The sequence below is a fragment of the Gadus morhua genome, chromosome 21 (assembly GCF_902167405.1).
Source record: "Gadus morhua chromosome 21, gadMor3.0, whole genome shotgun sequence".
Classification (NCBI taxonomy): Eukaryota; Metazoa; Chordata; class Actinopteri; order Gadiformes; family Gadidae; genus Gadus; species Gadus morhua.
The window spans coordinates 13423489-13446562 of record NC_044068.1 but is presented as its reverse complement, the minus strand read 5'-3'; the positions used below and the strand labels follow the sequence as shown (position 1 = coordinate 13446562).

The window sequence follows — 23074 nt, the reverse complement described above, 5'->3', positions numbered from 1 at the left end:
TCCACCAACAAAAAAATACACACTGCATGAACATCCACACATGTTACATGCATCCATATCACACACATTCACACACACAAACATACATTAGCCCAACGAGACACACAAGTGGTTTAAACGGGTGTGGGTGACTAAAAAGGCTGATTTTTATGATAACATGTTATGAGAGGAGTATTATTTTTACTTTATCGGTGGTCAGCGTATCTTTTAAATATAATCAGAGTAAAGATTCTATACAGGTAAAAAGCAAAACCTTGGTAAGCATTTTGGAATGTTTTATTGGTTTGTAAGCACTGTGCACAGCCTTTTCTATGATACATTACATTGCATTCTCTTTGCAAATAAACAAGAAATGGGTCAATAAACACATTCAAACCAGGATAATCATTTCCATGGGGCGAAGATTACTGCAAATACACAATAGTGACGGACCTCCCCATACGACATTCATTTCAGTGGTATAACTGGGGGAGATCTGGTTCCCCATGGCAATAAAAGGCAATTATGGGACATTTGTAATGTTATTGACCGGAACTTGTAAACACATGTGTGAATTAAATATGATGACCTTCCCATCGCCTTTACACAGATTTGCGCAGAAGTCGATGTTAGGAAATAAATATCACAGTTACAGATAAGATATACTGTATACTGCAGAGACGAACCAACGCAAGTACACCTTCCAACATTGACACAGACGGTAACAAACGTACACTTTGAGGGCCAGGGTACCACTGGAATAGATCCATCTGGAATTGACATCCACGTTTCCTGCTTCTGATGTACGGGTGCTTTCTTTTCTCATGCATCACAGCATATTTGATATGTTAACTACCTCATGACTTAGCCTTGGGTATTTCCTTTCTGTACAAAGAGATTTCTCATCTGTTCTAAAGAAATAGACAGACAGGTAATTTATTTATCCCCTGCTGGAAATAAAGGCAGTACAGCAGATCACATAAAAAAAAAAATAGTAATAGTATAGGATAGTAATAATCCTAGTAGCGCAAGTGGCAATATATTATAATTCAAAGACTGTTAAATACAATTGTAAATATATATTTGTACATATAAATATAAGAACAAGGCATGAGGCAGGTAGCCCTAGCTCCAAGTAGCCTCTTATCTGTGATTGATAGAGAACTTGTGCTTCGTGTAGTCAGTGGTACCAGTCCCATTCAAATCAATCAATAGCAGACAATGTCCACACTTTCTCATCTATCTCAGGATTCTTATGCAGAAGCTCAAATAACCTCCCCAAAATAACTTGTCTGAATGTAGACTGGAATTATGCCCCACACACAAATTAAACCCACTTTATACGAAAATTGACATGGTAGACCACACAGAGACACTAACCCTAACCCTAACCCACACATGGGATTTTCTCAGACACACAAACTGACAGTGACATGTTTGCCCAGCACATTATGGGGAAAACATATCTGAAATGGATGCCAGACCCCTGACTTTTATTACACCAAACCCAAACATACACGCTATCTAAACCAACCAGATACCTTCATTCAACAATCCTCATTGTAATATTTAAAAGAAAGTTCATTTCTTGTACCCCAAAGGAATTTCCATCAAGACAGGGACATGTACACTGATCCATTGACAGATCCAAAGAAGGAACCACAAATTGCATTTTAAATGAACTATAAGACATTTTTCCAGACCTGGTGCTCTTCAGTACAAACAACTGTGTGATCTGAGCATATCAAACACAATCATACATTGGTGCCTTGTCACACACAAGCAAGCACATGAAGCAGAACGATTCCAGACATATACAAGCACATTCACAAATATGCATGTGAATATACACACATACAGATGTGCTTCATGCCCATGCAATCAAAAACACGCATGCGCTTGCAGCTAACACACACACGCACACACACACATGGATTTGTCAAGAAAAGCAATAAGAATATTTTCGGGAAAATGATTGATAGTTGTTCTCAAATGATCTGTAATGCTGAATCAAGGATCATTAATCATAACAAAAGGATTCCCGATTCTGAAGGTGGAAAACATCTTTGCGTGCCCTGGAAAGGCTGCTTGGCAAGCACTATTCAGAATAAACCGCTGAGATATTTACAGCATTTCTGTCTGTCTGCGTGACTGTATTTCGATTTTTTTGCACTGCCTTTTATCATCTCCACAAAGTAAAAAAAGGAGATATGCCAAAGAAACGTTATCTGTATCTTGACAACAATAATACAGCTATGACAAACATACATGTACCCACAAGATTCGATATGCATATAGATACATGGCTATGATGCTATGATACAGCAGCAATGTTTTATGTTTGAAATTATTCTGTGCGATTCGACTTGAAAAAGGATGATTCAGTTTGATGTTAATTTCAGACAGAGTACCTTGCAATACTTGCCTATACCCTTTACTGATAAGATTACTTTGAATGATTTATGCAAATTACCCCCCCCCCCAGACAGACACACACAGACAGACACACACACACACACACACACACACACACACACACACACACACACACACACACACACACACACACACACACACACACACACACACACACACACACACACACACACACACCAATCAATCTTGCAATCACATTCAAGATTAGTAAGTGCACATCGTCTTTTATTGAGCAAGAAAGAGATGTGGTTAACACAGATATGGTCGCTTATACTCTGCTGACCCATGTCTGTTCTTTGGCCTGTGTATGTGTGTGTGTGTGTGTGTGTGTGTGTGTGTGTGTGTGTGTGTGTGTGTGTGTGTGTGTGTGTGTGTGTGTGTGTGTGTGTGTGTGTGTGTTTGTGTGTGGTCCCTCCTAGCCTGTTCAACCGCCAGCAGATGTTACCGTGACCACGACATGGGTGGTAGATGTTATTTCCATCTTCTGTGTGTGACCTGACCGCTAAAAGGGTGGAAGATGTTATTGTGACTGGAAGCATTTCTTTTCAAGATTGCTGACTAAGACCTCCACTCTCTTTCTTTCTTACGGAATAAACCGTGGATGACTTCCCACTGACCACCTTCCTACGTTTGACTGTTATTTATTCTATCCACACACAGAATCAGAAAATATTCGTACAAATGTATATACACAGATTTTGTTCCCACCATGACTTTGAATCCGTGCATGCTGCTTTAAACTGGTGAAAAAACCAGCCGGACAGAAAGATGGACAAGGAGTCAGACTATAAAAGGTTCCACTCCACTCAAGTTCTCCACTGGACTTGCCAGGTGTCCCCGCCCTGCACAGGAGAATGAAAGCCTTTCTTACTCCTGTGCCGGGGGCAGGTGAAACGTTTCCCAACGGTGGAGCACTGGTTGGGATATTTTCCTGTAACAAGGCTCCAACACAGCCATTGTGTGCTGCTCTGCAGCTATTCATTCAAACTCATGTTACACAGTCTTCCTAGTATTCAATCATTCGGTGGTTTGCATATATATATATATGTGTGGGACTTGAACTGTACTTAAATAGTTGCAGTAGAAATAGGCAGTGACCAATAATTTTCATCTATAGTTGATCTGAAATTGTAACAGAGGACAGAGACTCATTTAATTATTGACTAGAAATATGATGCATTTCATTCATTCTCCTGCTATTGCTGTGCTTTTTGGAGGTTTTCTACCTTGCATTGTGGGAAATACACCCTTTAACGTGCAGAAAGTGTTTGCCTTCTGCTGAAAATGACGAACATTATTAAGGAGGCCGGCTGAATTCTAGAGCCAAGTCCGGATCTCACGCACACACCCACATGTGTAACATACGAGGTATGGCAAGTTATGGGTGTTTGGAAGGACATCTCGTCACTTCTCCCCATAAATATGGAAATAAATGTCAGCAACCGAGCTGGAAATGCTCACCACAAGCTCCCTCTCTCCCAATTCGGTCCGCTTGACTGCTAGGACATGCCCACTGCCACCACCAACACCATTACCCTGGTTGATTGGTGTAGCCTTTTGCCCTTTGGGGAAAGTACAGCACTTGATATTGCATTTGGAGACAGTTTTGTACGACTTCTGCTAGCAAAGTGGATCTTAGCGAGTCTAAGAAGCCCTTGACTTATTTGGGTTTTAAAGTCATCAGTAAAGCCCAAGAAGCACAATGTTATGCTTGGTTTACCTTCTTTCCAGAGGTTAATAGGCTTGTTAACGTAAAATCATCATGCATAATCACCTAGGAAGGGAATCAAGAGAGCACCATAAAAAACACATTAAAAACACCAATTGAAGTTGAAGGCGGCCAGCCTTACAAAGCATACTTCGTTCGTACCCTCCGCACTCAAAAAGGTTAAGTGGCGATGACAGACAGCAAATTTACCACGTGAGACTTCAGGGACACATCATGCATAAAAATGCGGTGGAAATAACATCCATGGTTGAACAGTCTTAGGAAGTAGGCATTAACCCGTCCAGAACACGGGACCTCAACAAATTCAAAACATTTTAGTTGTGATTGTGAATACATTTTAGTAGAGAATAATCCTCTCTTTACATAATGTGTTGACATGCCCTAAAGTACTGTATTTATTTGGAGCAATGGAAGGCAATGCTAATAAATACTCTGATACACACTGACAAACACCAATATGGGCCAGGGTTGTTTCTGTATACACTTTTTCCATGTACAAAAGTCTCGAGAGGCAGACCGAAATAGCAAGTGGACTCCATTAATCCTCAGTCACAAACAGGGACAATGGCGAAGCAAATTCCAGATGCTCTTTTGACTTTCATCTTTGCATGTAGTAACCCATTATAACTTCATTAAAAAGGGTGACATTAGTAGCAAAATAAAGAACTGTTATTCCAGAGCTTGTTCATAGAAATATATCTCATTTTAGACATAAACTTCTTACATGCTTTTGTTTATCTTAAGACATTGTACATGCTTTAAAACCCTCCTGTCTTTTCTGTCATTAGTCAAATGCAAAAGACTCTTTGCACCCCCTGGTGGTTCAAAGCAGCAATGTGTTGGATGAGGCTACATTTATTTTGGCATGCCTACCACAGAAAATGGCAAAAGAAAACTGTTTACACTCTTCAGTGAAACGGAAACAGCAAACGAACAGCATGCAATTTCGCTCCATAGCAACGTAACAAAATGTAAATTCCATCCAAAATATTTAGACATACACAAATAAAGCCCTATAATTCCCCGGAAAATGTTGAAGCTCTGGGTTCATTAGGAGTCAAACTCAAGCATTAAACCCATTTTCAACAATGGAAACTCGGCTGTCTTGAGGTTGCTCACACAGCCCAAACTAGGATTAGTGGGGAGACAAACAGAGCGATTCACCATACTTTGTGCTGCCTACAACCCAGCTTAAATCCTAATTATTGTCTAAAAGAGAATCCAAGTTGAGTAGTTGCTTTTCTTATGTTTGTTGAAACCTGTCACCAAGTTGTATTCTTGCATAAGCGTCTAAGTCCTTACCATCTGCTGAACACATAAAGTTATGTGTTCGGTTAACTTTGGAGGGCGTCTGCAGCGAGATAAGGAATGTTATCCGTCTAATGGACCGTTTACACACAACAATAATAGGGTAAAGTAACTTTCTGTTCCTGTAATTTGACCATTTGGGTGGTTTTATTCATGTTAATCAATAACTAATCTGTACTAGGGCCCAGAGAGAAAGATCATTAGATTTTTCCAAGAATCCAATCAATAAACTGTGTGCCTTGGGCTGCCGAGCCACCAATAAACCCTGAAGATAACGTAGCATTTATGAAATATAGGAAAACACACAATCAATTGCGTTAACAAATTCAAACCAGGAAGCAAACTGGGAAAGCTGCTACCTATTCAAACTATGCCTTTGTGGATACAGGAATATGGTACTTGCCATCTCTACAAGGAAAGGAAAAACCTTATAATGCCTGGACCCTCAACACATCGGTAGACGGAAAAAAAATCATAAATAAAAAAACTCAAGATACTTTTGAGATACTGTTGTAAAACCTGGCTGCTCAAAGGACAATTCATTTCCAAACATTTACATACGTTGAATTGGTAGGTTTTATTTTTTGGCACAGACACAAGCAGATGAAAATGCGAGAAAGTAGTTCCACCAGCTTTCCAGAGCGCATGTACGTACGTAAGTAGCCATCTGACGGACGGAGGTCATTGGACTTGGAGCTGTGAGTCCACACATAACCACAACAGAGTTCCTTGGTTTTACACATGAGTTACTATACTATATGATGGAGCAGCTAAGGTTAATCAATAAAAATGGCTACATTGGTGGTTCTCTGATAAGGCATGAGAGGAAAGATTTGGTTCCTTCTCTGTTATATTTATGACTTTTATTTGAAACTCTAAAATGCATCTCTTGTGACTGAGCGTCTATTTTTTCTATGAAATGTTTGAAGTGCGTGAAACAATTGTATTTCTTCGCTTTCTCTAAAATTGTATTTGAAAAATAAAAAAACAAATTACCTGACTTGCGGCCGGATAAAATTGACAATGAGAAGGAGAACACCAAAGCAGTTTTATTCTAATCTTTACGTCAGATGTTTTAAGTTTATTTTGGAATGCGAGCTCAACATGCAAATCATCTATAAATTAAAATGATTTGAGGCCAGGAGGGTCACTAACACCTATTGTGTGTGTCTATGCATCAATAAGATGGTGGATGAATCATTTTATTGTAGTTTGCGTCTAACCAAAAGGCCATTCAAATTGGCCTGTTGGTTAGGCACTGACATCAGCCCTGTGTCAAACAAGCTCGCCTGTGTTGCTTTATAGAGTGCCATCTCCTATGTGGGTCCAACAAGATGCTTTTTCTTTGATGTCTGAGCCAGTGAGCAGACAGACCAGGGTCTCGAACGCAGTCCCTCTCTGACCTTGGCTCTATTGCTGCTGCAAGTGTCCAGCTGGAAAAAGTATGGGTTGGTCTTTGTACGATGTCCATGCACCGTTGGGCAGAGCAGGTGGGGGAGTGTCCCAACAATGGGTTTTGTTGATTCCCCAAGCGGGGTGTCTCTCGTCTCGCGTGGTGTACAGCGCTTTACATAAAATCATCAGAATCGTAAGCCTCCTGCAGAAGACACAAAAACAAAGTGATGTTTAGGTTCAAGCTCAAGGTGTCCTTGTTGCAACGCTAAGCTCTCTATGAAGGTTTAATAATGTGCACTCTTGCGAATCAACGTTTACTGTGATTTATCCTGCTCTGTCCTAGCCTCTATAGCCGTGGGTATATACACAGGGACGCCTACACCTGTGCTTGCATTCACGGTTCCTTGTTGGTGATTCTGCATGAGGGCAGGGAAATGACTTCTCACCACTAATTTAAGGGCATTTGTGGATCTCTATAATACTAAAGAAGATAGTCCATCATCGGCCTGCTCCATGGGCTCTTCACCGTGGCCAGAAATGAAACGGTAAATGTATGAAAGATGAAGCGGGCAAATCCCTATCCATGCGTAATTGCTTTTTTGTCTAGAGCCTAATTATTTTAGAATGGAAATAGTACAGTTTTTTCTTTGATACTCAGATCCGGTTATTTGACCCAAACAAGTGCTTTTAGACCGGAAGGGCAATTCCAATATCATTGTTAAATTATATACAGGAATAATACACAATAGCTTCAATACTGAAATACAGTCTTTACTTCAAAAAGGGATATATATTAAAAGTCTTACCTCATTTGTTGTCATGTTGTCACCCGTCATGAGGGAAGTGTAATTCCTGCCAAAGAGGAAACATTTCAAATTAAAGCACATTGTTTCTTCAGAATATATTATTTAGCTGTACTTTTCTGTTAAAGTTAAGCTTTGGAAAAAACAACAGACATTGAAAGCATCAATCAAATTCAAACGGGACAGAGAAGCCCATGAGTCATTGTTTCAGCTTACGACAACAACAACAACAACAACCACGACAACGGCGCGCCACTCGTCGCCACATGCCCACCTGAGTTCCTCCACCTCCTTCTTCTTCTTCACCTCGTCCTTCTCGCGTTTCTTCGTCTCCTGGAGCACGGCCTTCTTCTCGTTGCGCTCCTCCTGGTCGCGGGTGGCCCGCTCCGCCGCCAGGTCCGGGTGGCGCTCGTCCTTCGTCTTCTCCAGTCTGTTGACGATCTCGTTGATCTTCTTCTCCACAGACACCAGCTTCACCTGTTGCCGGAATGCGGCGAGCACAGAGTTGAACAGTTTTGATGTGATGGTGTTGACAAATGACAACAGCCCATTATGGGTTCAGTAATTCAGTAAAATAAGTTGTTTTGACATGTAAGGGGATGACGGACACGTATTAAAGCTAGAATATGGTGCGGTGAATCAGATGGGGACAAAAAGCGTAGGTTAAGAGTGTCATGTTTAGACTACGAGAAAACAAAACATAAGAGACAGGGCCATCTCTTGTGAAACCATAATCATTGCAACCGCCTCGACTGACCTCTTTCTGTCGGAAGAAGCCGATCTGTCCCACGTCCATCTCTCCAGTCTTCTTCAGGTTGGCCCACGGTGTGTACACAACGTTGATGTTGTTCATCTTACAGCCTGCGATGCATATAAACCCCATAGTCAGTAGTGTAGGGCTAAGAGATATCCGTTACCCTCATCAATAAAATATTATGAGCTGGGGAGACATAACGGTGCTTTCTCATATATTATTCTGCAAACTCCATCAAAAAGAAAGGGCAGCTGTAACAACATTAAACTAAAGCCAAGTTAAGTTCAAAATGTGGTCGATCCACATTTTATATTTTCACCTTGGATACTGTTGTTTTTCACAAGCTGTGCACAGTCAATCAAAACCTCCTTGGGAATGTCGTCGATGGTTAGACCCTAGAAGAAAAACAAAACATCAAATTAATCATTAAATGATAAAGGGAACTTAACAGTAATGTAAATGAGAATGATCTATAGTAAAGTATCACCACTACAAGTATCATCATCATCATCTACATTTTATTTTCACTGTATATTTGGTCTTGTCACCTTCTGCATCCTCAGGTACACGTGCGCAGAAGACAGTTTATCCACATGAAACCTAGATCCAAAACAATGACTGTTTAGCAACAGTCTAAGAAAAGACTAAATATACCCCTGGGTATATCATTTCAAAGTACATAAAACACGTCACTTTCCTTCCAAAAAACATAATGTAAATCTCTTACCAAATGTCCTCAGGCCATCCATACTTGATTAGGTCTTCATCTGTTTAAAGATAACAGGTTCACGTTACAGGAAGAACTAAAGCTATTGTATTATCACACAAAATGTTACGCTTTGACATAAGAATACAATAGGAAGCTATATTTACTTTCGTATTTGTCCTTTCCCATATAGATTGTGTAGGCAGGGTTCACCACTAAAGAGAGTACAAAAAACGTTGTTATTATCATGCCGCAATTCATTTTGTAAACATTAGCTGCATTTAATAAATGGCATACATAAATATTATTCAATTACTGCATTCCCTTTTATTCAAATTTCCCTGCAGTCTGACTAGAGTCACTGAAGCTCTTTTCCCTATGGCTAGTTAGCTGTCTTTGACATTACCTACCGGCACTTAGAAAATAAAACACCATCTTGAGTAAAAATGAGGCAAACTTTTTGACGACGACACGACGGTTTATATTAAGTATCAATACTTTTTATGTGGAAGCACTAATTTTGTGTATTCATAATCAAAAAATTGTAATAACTTCAGCCCATAGAGCTCCAACCCTGTCGGATCCGCGGTGTGTGTTTCGCACGTCAACGTGACCCCGGAAGTTGTTTACAAACCCTGATGACAGACTTCCTCTGCACAGTTCTGAACGCGCGCGCTTCAAAACATTGAAGGCAAGTTGTGATTAGAAGTCAGGAGGCTGCAGGATACCTGCAGAGAACCACTATACTGTCTGGATATATGTGTCTTGCGCTCGACTATAAGGAGTTCTCAAAATAGGTCAAATGCTTTTCCATTCACACCATACTAATCGATTATTTCGTTTTTGCGCGTCTTAATGCACTTTGAGTGAATGTGGCGCTAACTTAGGTAACAGTTGATTGACATGAAACTTTAACGCGCCAAGGATCTGGCAAGCCTTTTTGTATATAACTTGTATTCAATGTATTAGTATATGTAGCGCCAATGCTTTTAGTTGGTGATGCTCTTTCGTTTGTACACCTCGTTGTGTGTGTTAGATGGTTTTGAGTCATCCCGCCAATTAGCCTAGGGACCTGGAGCTAGCTCACCAGTGGTGTTCGACTCCACACGTAGCATGAAGGTCACATTATGAACGCTATAGTATTCATCTGTTAGAAGCTAGTTTAAAATGCAATGCCAGGCCTGTTATGTTATTTACTTCGTACTTTTGAATATGTGTCTTTTGCTTTCCCATTCATCGCTGATATCCGTAAGTTTATAATTTCTGTTTTTATTGTAGGTGTTTCGGTTGTGAGTAGACGCGGGGCTTGTTAAAATGATGCCTCAAACCACTAGGAAGCGGAAACACTCTTCCGTTGACCTGGCCAGGTGAGCCTTTCCAACCGGACTATGCCTTGTACTTGACCTTTTGAACTTACAATGCCTAACCTTAACCTTAATCATCCTTGATATTTCACTGAACTTAGCCATTCATAAGCTTGTGCATAAAAACATTTTACTGTTTAGCAATTCATCTGTATATTTCTATGTATATTTTCTATATATAACCAAAGTTCTCTAAAGCTTCAGTTGAGACCATGTCAATTCCCCTAACACCCTGAGCATTGACCGGCATTTTTACTCCCAATATTGAATTAATTCTCATACTCGTATTTAAATGGACTTTCTTTCCTTAAGTCTGACGGCTAAGAGAGGAGAGGCGAAGCAGGCTTCCCCTGTGAAGCAGAGGTCGACCAGGCTCCGGCAGTCCCCCGTGAGGAAGAATCAGCCCATCACACCAGGAAAGGAAAACAGCCCCTCCCCGCGGAAACCCATGCACTCCCCACCAGGTAGGCGGGTACATCATGGGCACAGGGTGCTGCACGGTAACCAACCGCTCTAGTTGCGGCCTGTACAGTGTTTCCCACAGAACAGGTAGCAATGTGTGGTCCTCCCCTGACGGGGGGGGGGGGGGGGGGGGGCGACGGGGGCGACGACGACGACGACGACGACATGGTCGTGGACTTTGCTAGAATAAATCTGTGCACTGCTGCTGCTACAATGAAATGATTGGGAATGATTGGTTTTGACTAATGTGATGCACATTAGTCACTTGAGCTTTGCTATCCGACAGTACAGCTGGTATTACCAAAGTGGGTGCTACACACTGGTGGTGGTTAGTGAGGTTCCCCCTTCCCTGTTAAAGCGTCTTTGAGTGTCTAGGAAAGCGCTATATAAATTCAATCCATTATTATTATTTCTATGGAGTATCAGTGCCTTTTGATGGTTAAGACAGTTACTAACCTGACCTACTCCTCTACCTTCCTCAAGGCTCCCCAGCTAAATCTCCCCAGAAACACGGCATGGTGGCTAGCTCCTTCTACGGCACGCAGAAGCCCCTCTACCTCACCCCCCTGGAGAGGAAGCTGGTGAAGGAGCTCAAGGGCGTTTCTGCTGCTCCCGCTCTTCCTCCGCCTCCTCCTCCCAAGCAGCAAGTGGCCAAGAAGCCAAAGCCCAGCGTGGGCGCAAAGCAGAGGAAGAAGGGGACGGCGTCGGCCAGCGACGTCAATAGGGCCATGAAGAGCTACATGGCCCCTCCCAAGAGGATCTCTCTGAAGAATCTGAGCAGCAGGTTTGAAACTCATTCTATATATCTGTCACACACCCTAAATAAATATCTGTTTTTGTTTGTTTCAAAGTCCATTATTATATGCTTTCAAATAAGATGAGATGGTTGCGGTGTTGCATGTATCATGCTGATATGATATTACAGATGGTGTATCTTTTGGTATCTCACGTTTCGATCTCGATTTATAGGGATCAAGATTGAATTAAAAAATCATTGCTGATTCAGTAAATAGGGTTGCTAATTTCAGGATCTACTCCAGTCCGCTGTTGCTAAGAAAGGTGGTGTAGCAAATTATGGCATGAAAGCAGAGTAAAGTGTTTGTGTATAAGATAATGTCGTTTTTCAGATTTTAAAAACTTCAGAGTATTGGAAAAATAAGAATTTTGAATGTCATGTGAATCGATTTTTATTTATTATTCACCGCTGTTTAATTTATTTTGATGTATTCTTTATTGGACAGTGCTGTTCTGGTGCCAACGTCGTCGGTCAAACCCACAGAGCCTAAGAATAGCATCAACATAATCTTCAGTAGTATGAAGATCAAGCCCAAGCTCTTTGTGGGCGCCGCCTTCTTTAGCACGGGCAAGAGGCCCACCTCCATGTACAAGAAGGCCACCCCCAGGTCTAAGCCGGCCCCAGCCCAGAGCAAGGCCACCGTGGCCCCAACAAAGACTGAGGCAAAGAGGCCCAAGCAGGAAGCTGTGGCCCCCAACCAAACGCTCTCTCCTGAGCGCCCGCAGCAGAAAGTAGCTGAAGCGGTAAGAGAAGGCTAGTTAGTAGCTCCTAATGGGTAGTGGATCTATGGAACCCTTCATAAACTTATTACCGGGCATGCCCTGAGTTCTCAAACTCTGAGAGCCGTCAGTGCTTGAAATGACGTAATGACATTGCCACTGAAGATTCTTCTTTTCAAACTGAATCGGATCCGAATTCAGTAGACTCTGTTTACGAGCACAATTGTGCTGATAGTGAATGAAATTGAAACTGTTCTCATCTTTGTATGCACTCATATACTGGATTAGTCTCTTACAAAATTGGCCAGAGGAACAATTTACTTGTATAAATAAATACAGGGGGTAATTCAATCTGTGTATGTGTCACTACATTCTTGGGTCTGGTTTCCCATCAGCAGAGCTTCACACTGCCAGGCCAACACGGAGCAGGCCATGGGGTCAGCAAGGAGGGAAGCAGAGACAAGTACGACCCGCTGGACTGGGCCGACTCTGACCTGAGCCCACCGGGGTCCCCGGGGCTTCTAAGGTGCCTGCATGTCTCGAGCTGAATGTGCTCTCGCATAATACACCTGTAGAGGATCAGCGTAGAGGACCAATGCATTGTCTAAGTAATATCTGTCTCTTTCTCAACCACCAGTTCACCTGATGTGCTTTCTCAGAAATACGGAATAACCAAGGAAATCAAGCTCATTTTGTGGAGGTCCCCGACAGCCAGTCCGGCGCCCACAGCCTCAAGCACCAACACACAGGTAGATAAACTTGGATTTTTGTCCAGTTTAGTGGCTTCTATAATGCAGCCACTAACGACATCTAAACAATGGCAGGTAGTGTAAGTCTTACAATTCCTTAGAATGTATTTTTTCTATGTTCCTATGTTGAAGACACATGTTGACTGGATGAGGTTTTGATGACACAGGTTTGATGACCGGTTTTCACTATGTTATTATTATTGCACCTATTGCCCATAGTAATTGTTATATTTTCCTTTTTTAAATGAATGTCTTGAGGAGGATGATGACTGCTCAGCCCCCGTCTTTGACCACAGTGATGGGAACCCTTCTGCTGGTATCTGTAGCCCAGTCCCTGGTAAACTACTATTTGATTAAACCTTTTTTGAAACCGCAGTGATGCCCTTGGATATTTCAGAGCTATGACCATGACTCTTTGGTGGTCTTATTGGGATTTCAAAGTTTCCGTCAACATTGCTGATATTGAAACTTTTCCCCATCAGAAACTCCAACCGTGTATCCCATCTTTGGCTCATCTGCAAAAAGGTCAGCGAATTAGGCTCCTCGTCGTATCTACCTCTTTAGGCGGAATCCTGCAGATTGCTGCCATCATTTTTGTCCAAATCAGAATCCTCCCAACTGTTTTGTGGCTTTTTCCTCCAAAGAGACAATTGTTGGATTGATTGATGAGTCTAATTGTTACCATATCTTTCAGGTCACTGAAGCTGTTGGCTCTGAAGTCCCCCGCAGCACGCAGCGACACGGCTGGCACAGAGGTGGCGCTGCAGCCTGCCGCCTCCTCGCTGCCCAGGGAGCGTAGCGTGCGACGCAAGAGGCAGAAGCAGGACGACGACGACCAGCTCATTATTGTATGTATTCCTTCATCAAGTGTTTACATACATTTCATTTCATAGGTTGGCTTGGTGAAGATCGGCACGCTTGGATTTTGTGTTGGGTTTCGGATTTCATCGCACCAATACAGTTGCACCAGAGCACATGAAAATAAACCAAAGCTAGAAAACATGTTTTTGTCGACACTGGCTGGTTGGATAATGGTTCTGCATTGATGAGTAGGGTGATGTGTTGCAGTCCGCTTTCTCTTTCCAACAGGTTTCATTTGACGATTTTCCAATATTTATTTACATCCCTGGCACATGTTTCATGTAAATACCGCAACCTGGAAAACACACAGCATTCTAGGGTTCAAGTTTTAAAAAAACTTGCTGCACAAGCATACATTTACATAGCCGTGTGCGTGCCCAACGCTTAAATCCAAATGTTATCGCCATCCTTTAACATTAATTCTCCTCCCCCCCATTCCCACTCGCCCTTCAGTATTGCGAGTATCTCATGTCTCTTTTATCCCCCCCTCCCCCCAGGATGCGGGTCAGAAGGAGTTCGGGGCAGCCAGCTGCGAGTCCTGTGGGATGGTGTACAGCGCAGACAGCCCAGAGGACAAGTTCCAGCACAACCAGTTCCACCAGCGCTTCCTCGACAGCATCAAGTTTGTGGTGCGTTGCCCTTCCACCGCCATGAGGAGGCGCTAGGGCTGATTGTACCCAGTCACAAGTCTGGTACACCAGAAGCAACCTTAAATCTTCATGATGAGAATAATTACATTTCACTGTAAATTTAGTAGTTAAGCAGATGCTTTTCTTTGTAGCCACTTAAAGCCAGAAATAATTGTAAGTGCTGCTGTTGGGCGGAGGAGCCATACCTAATTTTCCACCCTGGATTTAATGAAGTACATAGAGAGTGTTACGCTATTACATTTATATTTTCTTCAGGGTTTCCATTTGCCCTCTGTGTACACCATCTAACCCCCCAGCATGCTGTTGTCTGCTGCAGGGCTGGAAGAAGGAGCGGGTGGTGGCAGAGTTCTGGGATGGCAAGATCATCCTGGTGATGCCTGGTGACCCCAAGTACGCTCTCAAGAAGGTGTGTTCATTAAAAACAAAACATATTGTCATTATTCATACATCCCCTGATTTAATAATGGGTTTTGTGTCATGTTTCAAGTGCAACTCATTGCAAATACCTTTTTTTTTAATGAAGGACTCTTTTTTAAATGGACTCTTTTGAAATTGGGTATCTTATCCAAAGGAGGATAACGGAGCATCGATATCACAGATTTTAAGGCCAATACAGCGATAATGACTATACTGTATTGATGACTTCTGTCCCAGTGTTTCCTGCTTAATGTATTAATGAAGCCACTCTGGGTTTGTGACTTGAGTGCCTTCATGCCACCTTCTTACTAAGTGTGTGTGTGTGTGTGTGTGTGTGTGTGTGTGTGTGTGTGTGTGTGTGTGTGTGTGTGTGTGTGTGTGTGTGTGTGTGTGTGTGTGTGTGTGTGTGTGTGTGTGTGTGTGTGTGTGTCACCCCAGGCTGAGGAGGTGCGGCGCGTAGCGGACAACGAGCTGGGCTTCCAGCAGGTGGCCCTCAACTGTCCCACCAAGGCCAAGACCTACCTGTTCATCAACAACGAGCGCCTCGTGGTGGGCTGCCTCATCGCCCAGAACATACGACAGGTAGGACACGACAACACTGTACAATAGCAAGTGAAGGGGGAATCGATTATTTTTTATAGATATTATATATTACTTTTCACTGCGGTCATAGGTTCTGGAATAAGTCAGGGAAGGAACTAGGGCTGAAAAGATTGGTCTACTGACGGAAGATTGATCAAATCTTATTTGGATAATTGATTAATCGTTGAAGTCATTTATCAAGTACAAAGAAATAAACATTTGCTGTTTAATGTTGTGGTTCAATTCAAGTATTTGGTTAATGGTTCAGGAATAGCAATGCTTTTCCTGGCTGCTTGTCCGATAATAGCAAGCACATTTAAGAAACCATGTTGGACTCCGGTAAATTGTTATGGCATTTGCTATTATGTATGCCATTGTATAACCTGTGATCGTTACGATTATTGGACTATGTAAATAATGGTAAGTTGCAGCCCCAGTAACCATGCATTCCACTTTACTCCATCCACCTAGGCGTACCGCGTGCTGGCCGTGCCCCAGACCCCCAAAGACATGACCCGGGAGGACTTCATGGAGCACCACCGCGCCTGGTGTTGCTCCACCAGCCCAGAGAACGCCATGTGCGGGGTCAGCCGCATCTGGGTCTTCAGCCTGGCCCGCCGGAAGGGCATCGCCTCACGCCTGCTGGACACCGTCCGGTAAGACCCTCCCTCCTCCATCTTGAGCAACTACATCCTAGTTACTCTGTTAAGGGGGAGTAAAGCGCTGCACTGTTTGTGATGTTTGGGTTTTTTGGAATAATGGTTTCTGAAAGGCTGTATTTTATGACTATGGACTGTAGCAACTGGTAGGCGTATCTATGCATCATACATCTAGGTGGACACTCCCACTTGTGGTGTCACCAAGCCACAGAAAATTTCACTCACTAATAGCGGACAGATTGCTATTATATTTTGCTTGCGATTTTGAGTGGGTTGTCAATTTTGATAGTATTTGTAAAACTAGCGCAAAAAATATACTGGTTAGGTTTGTTGCTAAAGCAGAATAGCTGTTCAAGGTTTGACAGTAACATCCGTGTGTTGATGTATATAGCCATGATGGTTGGCAGACATTGCAAAATGAATATCATAGCGTAGTGTTCAATGAAATCCTTAATGGAAGCGATTTTTGCATACGCAACACATTTCCAAAAAGAATAGGGTTGCAACTTACGGCTTGCCAATAACCTGATGTCTTCCCCCTCTGGGGCTTTTTGTTTCCGTTTCAGGAGCACCTTCATATACGGCAGTCCTCTTACCAAGGACGAAATCGCCTTCTCTGACCCCACACCGGACGGGAAACAGTTTGCCACGCAGTACTGCGACACACCAACCTTCCTCGTCTACAACTTCCTCACTTGAGGAGTGTTGGGGATGCAGTGGACCGCTTGTGTTGACCTGCTCATGGGATGTTGGGGAGGGTGTTTGTTGACGTTTGAAGGACTTTGTTAAATTATGGATCTCGTTCTCCTGTTCCAAGTCAGATCTTTTATGGCAGTTGACAAATATATGCCCTGCTGAGTAAATGGACTTAGATTTAACAATATTGTTTGTACTGTTAAAAGGTTAAGTTAAAAGAAAGTAGTTAAAAAATATATAATTAATCTGTACTGCCCTATTTTCTTACTGAAATGTACAGATGTTCTTTTTATTACTTATTCAAGAATCTTCATATTTCCTTCCTTACTATATTTCTCCTTGTGAATTATCTTTTTTTTTTTATTCTTTGAAAGTTTAAGTATTATTTTTGAGTGATTTTGTTCAATGTTACTTACACTTTGTTTGACCATGTTTATGCACTTCTGAAAAAGTGAACGATTAGCATTTCAGAATGATTAGCAGTGTTTGACGGTAAACACGACTGTTTACCGTGTTTGAGTGTATAAATATAGGTTTAATAAATCCCATTGTTCATAGCATTTTAGAATTGGGTGGAACCACAAAGTACCGGTTGTCTTTCATTGCACAAACGACGGTTAGTGGCAACATCTATTCAAAACTTAACAGGGGTGTTATTATGATGTGAGAGTATCCCGTTGCACCCTGTTTATCAAATAAGACTAGCAACACAAGTTTTGTTCTTATCTGTGCGTACCATTTCATGGTAGCCAGAAACTGTCATGAAAGCTGAGTACAGATTGCAATGGTACAGGCCATCATAACCAACACCTGACCGCATACAACTAACCACCACTAACATATTTCCGTGTTTCCTTTCAAGTCGTTTCCAGAGAGCTTATGATCATTACATGGTTAAGAGGCATTACATGCCCTGAACTTTCTATAGAGGGGTCAACCATGTATATTCCATTTACGATTTATTGTTCTGTTAGTAATATTTGCATAGTTCGCTGTTCTATGTTGACCTTTGCTATACAATGTTCTGCATCTTTGCAAACCTATTGGCAAGTAGACAAACACCGTTTTGCTTCAGATTTATTTTTTATTAAAATTCACCTTATTACAGTGCATACGTCTTACTGTGAGATCTCAGTGAAAGATAGTTGGAAAAAGTATGTAGGAACATGTAGAAAAACGTGCATACAAATGGGACAGTATAATGGACAGACACTTATAACAGTCAATGAAAACATATTGCAAAATACTGCAATCATTTTTCGCCACCTCTGATAAAGATTGCATTTCGACTCTTTCCCCTGACTCATGGGTTTTGAACATAGTGTTGCCAGGTGAGAGAAAATCTACGACCAGCCTACGATAAACCAAAAGACCCCAACCCATCTGTCCTAGCATCATCCATCCAGAACGAGGGCCTCGCTGTTGATCTCGAGGGCCTGGACGATCTGGGCGGCTGACGGGCGGTGCGTGGGGTCCTGCTCTGTGCACAGGCAGAAGAGCTCCACCATGCGGCGGTAGGCGGCCCCCAGTACGTCCACGTCCAGCCACGGCCGCGTGCCCAGCCGCTCGTAGTAGGAGTCCATGTCGAAGCTTTCCTCCTCAGACTCGCCTGGGGGCGGAGAGAGAGTGGACGTGATGTGTGGAGAGAGGGCACAGAGGAGGCAGGCAATGACTAGGACATAGTCAGGTCCATAGATATTGGGACATCAACACAATTCTAATTTTTTTTGTTCTATACACCATCATGGATTTGAAATGAAACAAACAAGATGTGAAAAAACAAAACAAAGATTCTTGTACCCATTTCTGCTATTTTTGTGTTGATGCCTGCTGTCTTTGTTGTTGTATGTCTGTAAATTGTTGTTTTTTGTCTTGTAATGTACTTTTAGGACCAAACCGAAGGGAAAATGCCCCAAGAACAAGCAGGAACTGAAGACAGTTGCAGTCGAGGCCTGGCAGAGCATCACCAGGGATGAAACTCAGCGTCTGGGTGATGTCAATGCGTTCCAGACTTAATTGACTGGAAAGGATTTGGAACCAAGTATTAAAAGTGAAAGGTTGATTTATGATTGTTAATTTGTCCCATTACTTTTGTTCCCTTCAAAAGTGGGAGGCACATATACAAACTGTTATTCCTACACCGTTCACCTGATTTGGATGTTGATATCCTCAAATTAAAGCTGAAAGTCTGCAGTTAAAGCACATCTTGTTTGTTTCATTTCAAATCCATTGTGGTGGTGGATAGAGCCAAAAAGATTAGAATTGTGTCGATGTCCCAATACTTATGGACCTGACTGTATATACACATGTACAAACCGGGGGTTATATTGGTTTCTGGGGCCATAAATATGATGACCACCTGTTACACAATTGTGGGCATAATTTACAACAATTCTGAAATAATAAGTAAACTCTCATTCTTCAGGATACGAAAAGAATTGCAAATATAAAGCTTGGAACAACATACGTCTCATTCCCATAGAGAAAACTCTCCCAGGGTGGTCTCCAGTCTAGTTTGATAGTATGACACGGCCCGATGAGACCGCAGTCCCGATATAAACATTCACTTCTCTCCTCTTAAACATCACTGCCGAAGACCATTTCCGCTGATATCCCATGGTGCTATTGGTGCTCTCACCGTCGTCCCCTGTATCCTCCTCCTCCTCCTCATCTACATCTACATCCAGCATGTCCACGTGGGGCATGGCCAGGGTCATCATCTCCCACAGGGTCAGGCCGTAGGCAAAGATGTCTGCCTTGTCTGTGATCTCCCCTTCTTCCTCCATGGCCTCCTTCGGGTTCCAGGGCTCTGTGCCGATGTATTGTGCCTTTGGGTCAGCCACTGGAGGGGGGAGGGAGGGAGAGAGAGAAAGACAAGGAGATGCATGTTTAGCCTAGCATTTACGCCATTGGTGATGTATTGACACAAATAGCCCAAGATCTGGTCCCCATTTAGTCCATGTATGAATCAAGCGGAAGATGAAGGCAATTAGATTGAGGTATCTACAAAGAGAAAAATCACAACTGTTGCCATCATGTGCGCATTACAGAGCAGCTCAACTAAATGAGTAAAACACAAGCTTGCAATCGAAACAAAGGCAGCCATTGTAAACCCTTGAATACGCTTTAATGTCTAGGCCAAGTCCTGTCTTCCAACAGTCCATCATTCATACAGAAACAAAAACATAAACAGACAAACTAGAGGCACTATAAACACAACATAAGCCCGTCCATATGACGAGTAGACCCAATTTGCGTAGATCTGTTCAAAGATACTATGGCCACTGGGTCGTCAACAAAATGAGTCCTGTATCTTCAGTCCTTCTTTTAATCCAATTCGCAAACTGAAAAGCCTAATTGATGCCACCTGAATACTCCAACAAGCCAAGTATGGAAGAGTCTCGTAGGATACATCTTACATGCCTACTTAATATCCTTTTTTCAGGGAACCACCAGTACCAGCATTGATTTGGCCTATAGGCCTACAGTTCCTTATTCCTTTCAACACAAGCAGGAATGAAGGACAATTCATATGAATAGCACAACACACAATAAAACCATTGTACATGGCAACGTAATAAACTCCAATTTGATTCCCTAATGAAAATTCATTAATATTGTGAATTATACCTTATGATACAAATAACTACGAATAACGGGCACAAGCGTCTATATTAAGACAAATTATTGATATTTAACCGAAACCTTTACTGTTGAGCAAGAGTGCTTGGTGCCCGCATCAAGCAGTAAGCAATACGGCCCATTAGGATCTACTGTTGTTGACCACCACAGTGCCGACTCACAGTGCCTCTCCGTGCTCTCCATCAAAGCCCTCGCTACCTTTCATGTTCTCGTCCAGCCGGAGTGACACGCCCACATCGCAGATCTTAATCGTCTCAAAGTCGCCCCGGATCACCACGTTGCAGGACTTCATGTCCCCGTGGAGCATCTTCTTCTCATTGTGGAGGTACTGTCAGACAGAATGGTACATCATAGACACACAAGCTAAGCAAATACACAAAGCTATTTATACTAAAATTGGTGTAAAAAACAACAACAATTCCTGCAAAATTGGATCGGGAGATGATGGGTGACTTATTGGCACAGAGGAGAAAAAAACCAACTCGTATGACATTCACATGAATGTGCATGAGATGTTTGCTGAATAGTCTTCAGGCTCTTCTCAAAATAACCACTACCATTTTCCCAACTACATTAATACCACTTACCAATAGTATTTTTGTTAATTATATATTTGTATCTCTTATAGAACAAAACTTCTTTACAGAAAGATATTGAATAGGAGCAACAATCAGCATATGGAAGTCACAATGAATCATTCATGAAAGTAACATTCAGGGCTTTACCTGCAGGCCTCGAGCCAGGTGCAGTGCCACCTGCTCTATGGTGGCAGCAGGGAAGGCCTGCAGGCCCTCCTCCTTCCTCTTCTCAATCAGGTCGTTGAGTGACTGCTCGCCTCCGTACTCCATGGCCAGGCAATTGGTCCCGTCCTTGGCTGTGGTGAAAGCACGGAAGCCTGAAAGGGAACAAACAACCAAAGGATATCAGTCATCGATAACGTCACCGTTAATGATATGAATTTTGAATGATCAACTATCATGGGTGTTGTTGCTCTGGTCTAAAGACATCATCATGTCCTACTTCTAGACATCTTTGGACATTCATGTACATTGGACAATAATGCTGCATTGCTGATTGCTGCATTGGACAAGAATGTACAATGGACAATAATGTACATATGCTACATTTAACAATGCAACATATGCTGTCGATATGTCTACCTCAACTGTATCCGTTTGATGTTCGGGTACTATATTTATTTTTCTCTTTTATAATTCCTTTTAACCTTATTGTCCTGTAATTACTGCTGCTGTGATCCCCTTATTATTTACTGCTGCTGTAACATCCGTATTTCCTATCTGGGATATATAAAGTAAAATGAACCGAGTATTTTTCTTCCATTGTCCACAATGTAGACTGACATTTGTTTCATACCAAGATCTAGATTGCGTTGTTCTTAGAGTTCGTGTCTGTATGGCCTTACCAACTATGTTTGGATGATGGATGCCTTTCAGGATCTTTGCCTCCTCGTTAAGTCGATCCTGGTAAACATTCAACTGCTTGCCAGCGCATTTGGTGTTTATTTTCTTCACTGCCCATGGTGAAGCATTCAACTTGCCTAACGTTACCCTAAAACAATGACATAATACATAATAGGTTCAGAGTACAGAGGTGGGACAGAATACATCTTTAATGGAGCACTTTGGATAGAGGGGCACATTTGCACAAAGGTGATACACAACAGGAATCCTAGTAGACTCTGATAGCAAATAGTCTGATGGTGTCTGCAACAGGGCTGATCTTTTGAAGATGAGCAGTGCATGGTGTGTGTGGAACAGTGTGGTGGATGAAGGGTCGTTTGAGGAGAGAACATCTAGTACCTGTTCATGAGGTAGACGTTGACGCCAGTCCCGACGCCAAGCTTCTTCATGAACGGCGAGGCGGGGATGGTGATCGGGCTGCCGGACACAGAGCTTTTGGTCCGGACACGTATCGGGGTCTTAAACGAAGGATCATCTCTATTTTGGGAAGGCCGCTCCATTCTGTGAGTTGAGAAAAAAAGTATATTTGAGCAAACGTTGGGATTTGAAAGAGCTGGCAGTTAAATTTAGCAAAGCGATGCTGTAGCGTCTATGCTAGCGGATTCAAAACTGTATTTGAGTGTGAGTTTAGCTGGTGTGTGTGAAATGTTATTATAACGCTGTTGCATCAGTTAAAAGACACATTTATAAAGTCCATTTACCTCTGTTGTTGTGTTGGTGCCTGTGAACGACACGAGTTCCTGCAGTGAAATTCGCGCCGAACATTCAAAAGCTATTTTGAAAGTTTTACGTCGGATACTGGATGTACGGATGCCGCAAATGAACAAACTGGACGGCAGAGTCGAAGAGAAAACTAGCAAAGTGTTGCCAGCAGAGGTCAGCCGAG

At 42.4% G+C, this 23074-nt stretch overlaps 3 protein-coding genes across 4 annotated transcripts; 1 reads left to right on the top strand and 2 right to left on the bottom strand.

Moving 5' to 3' along the window:
* Positions 1-6010: 6010 nt before the first annotated feature.
* ccdc25 (coiled-coil domain containing 25) lies at positions 6011-9719 on the bottom strand. The gene is made up of 9 exons (XM_030344922.1): positions 9521-9719; positions 9278-9325; positions 9132-9171; positions 8953-9004; positions 8724-8799; positions 8408-8511; positions 7925-8127; positions 7654-7699; positions 6011-7049 (listed from the first exon to the last, which is right to left on the bottom strand). Exons 1-9 carry the CDS (start codon positions 9543-9545, stop codon positions 7020-7022), a joined length of 624 nt encoding a protein of 207 aa, XP_030200782.1. The 5' UTR covers positions 9546-9719; the 3' UTR covers positions 6011-7019.
* Positions 9720-9785: 66 nt separating this feature from the next.
* esco2 (establishment of sister chromatid cohesion N-acetyltransferase 2) lies at positions 9786-18172 on the top strand. Of its 2 annotated transcripts, none has more exons than XM_030344920.1 (15): positions 9786-9907; positions 10389-10477; positions 10787-10938; positions 11420-11720; positions 12178-12475; positions 12850-12977; positions 13089-13200; positions 13462-13537; positions 13683-13725; positions 13895-14048; positions 14559-14690; positions 15028-15117; positions 15567-15710; positions 16182-16366; positions 16936-18172. In XM_030344920.1, exons 2-15 carry the CDS (start codon positions 10425-10427, stop codon positions 17066-17068), a joined length of 2001 nt encoding a protein of 666 aa, XP_030200780.1. In that variant the 5' UTR covers positions 9786-9907; positions 10389-10424; the 3' UTR covers positions 17069-18172. The 2 variants fall into 2 exon arrangements, with proteins under 2 accessions (XP_030200780.1, XP_030200778.1); XM_030344918.1 differs by having other exon boundaries at positions 13459-13537.
* Positions 17402-23074, bottom strand: pbk (PDZ binding kinase). The gene is made up of 7 exons (XM_030344921.1): positions 22890-23074; positions 22528-22689; positions 22131-22276; positions 21433-21602; positions 20906-21035; positions 19704-19907; positions 17402-18674 (listed from the first exon to the last, which is right to left on the bottom strand). The coding sequence occupies exons 2-7, from the start codon at positions 22686-22688 to the stop codon at positions 18460-18462; spliced, it is 1026 nt and encodes a 341-aa protein (XP_030200781.1). The 5' UTR covers position 22689; positions 22890-23074; the 3' UTR covers positions 17402-18459.

Excerpts from the sequence above, each read along its gene's own strand:
- ccdc25 (XM_030344922.1), bottom strand. The coding sequence starts at position 9,545 with ATGGTGTTTTATTTTCTAAGTGCCG. Across the intron at positions 9,172-9,277 it reads GGGAAAGGACAAATACGAAA|ATGAAGACCTAATCAAGTAT; the intron begins GTAAATATAGCT and ends ATCTTTAAACAG. Across the intron at positions 8,800-8,952 it reads TGTACCTGAGGATGCAGAAG|GGTCTAACCATCGACGACAT; the intron begins GTGACAAGACCA and ends TTTTTCTTCTAG.
- esco2 (XM_030344918.1), top strand. The coding sequence starts at position 10,425 with ATGATGCCTCAAACCACTAGGAAGCGGAAACACTCTTCCGTTGACCTG. Across the intron at positions 10,478-10,786 it reads TCTTCCGTTGACCTGGCCAG|TCTGACGGCTAAGAGAGGAG; the intron begins GTGAGCCTTTCC and ends TCTTTCCTTAAG. Across the intron at positions 10,939-11,419 it reads ACCCATGCACTCCCCACCAG|GCTCCCCAGCTAAATCTCCC; the intron begins GTAGGCGGGTAC and ends ACCTTCCTCAAG.
- pbk (XM_030344921.1), bottom strand. The coding sequence starts at position 22,688 with ATGGAGCGGCCTTCCCAAAATAGAGATGATCCTTCGTTTAAGACCCCG. Across the intron at positions 21,603-22,130 it reads CCATCATCCAAACATAGTTG|GCTTCCGTGCTTTCACCACA; the intron begins GTAAGGCCATAC and ends GTTCCCTTTCAG. Across the intron at positions 21,036-21,432 it reads ACCTGGCTCGAGGCCTGCAG|TACCTCCACAATGAGAAGAA; the intron begins GTAAAGCCCTGA and ends TCTGTCTGACAG.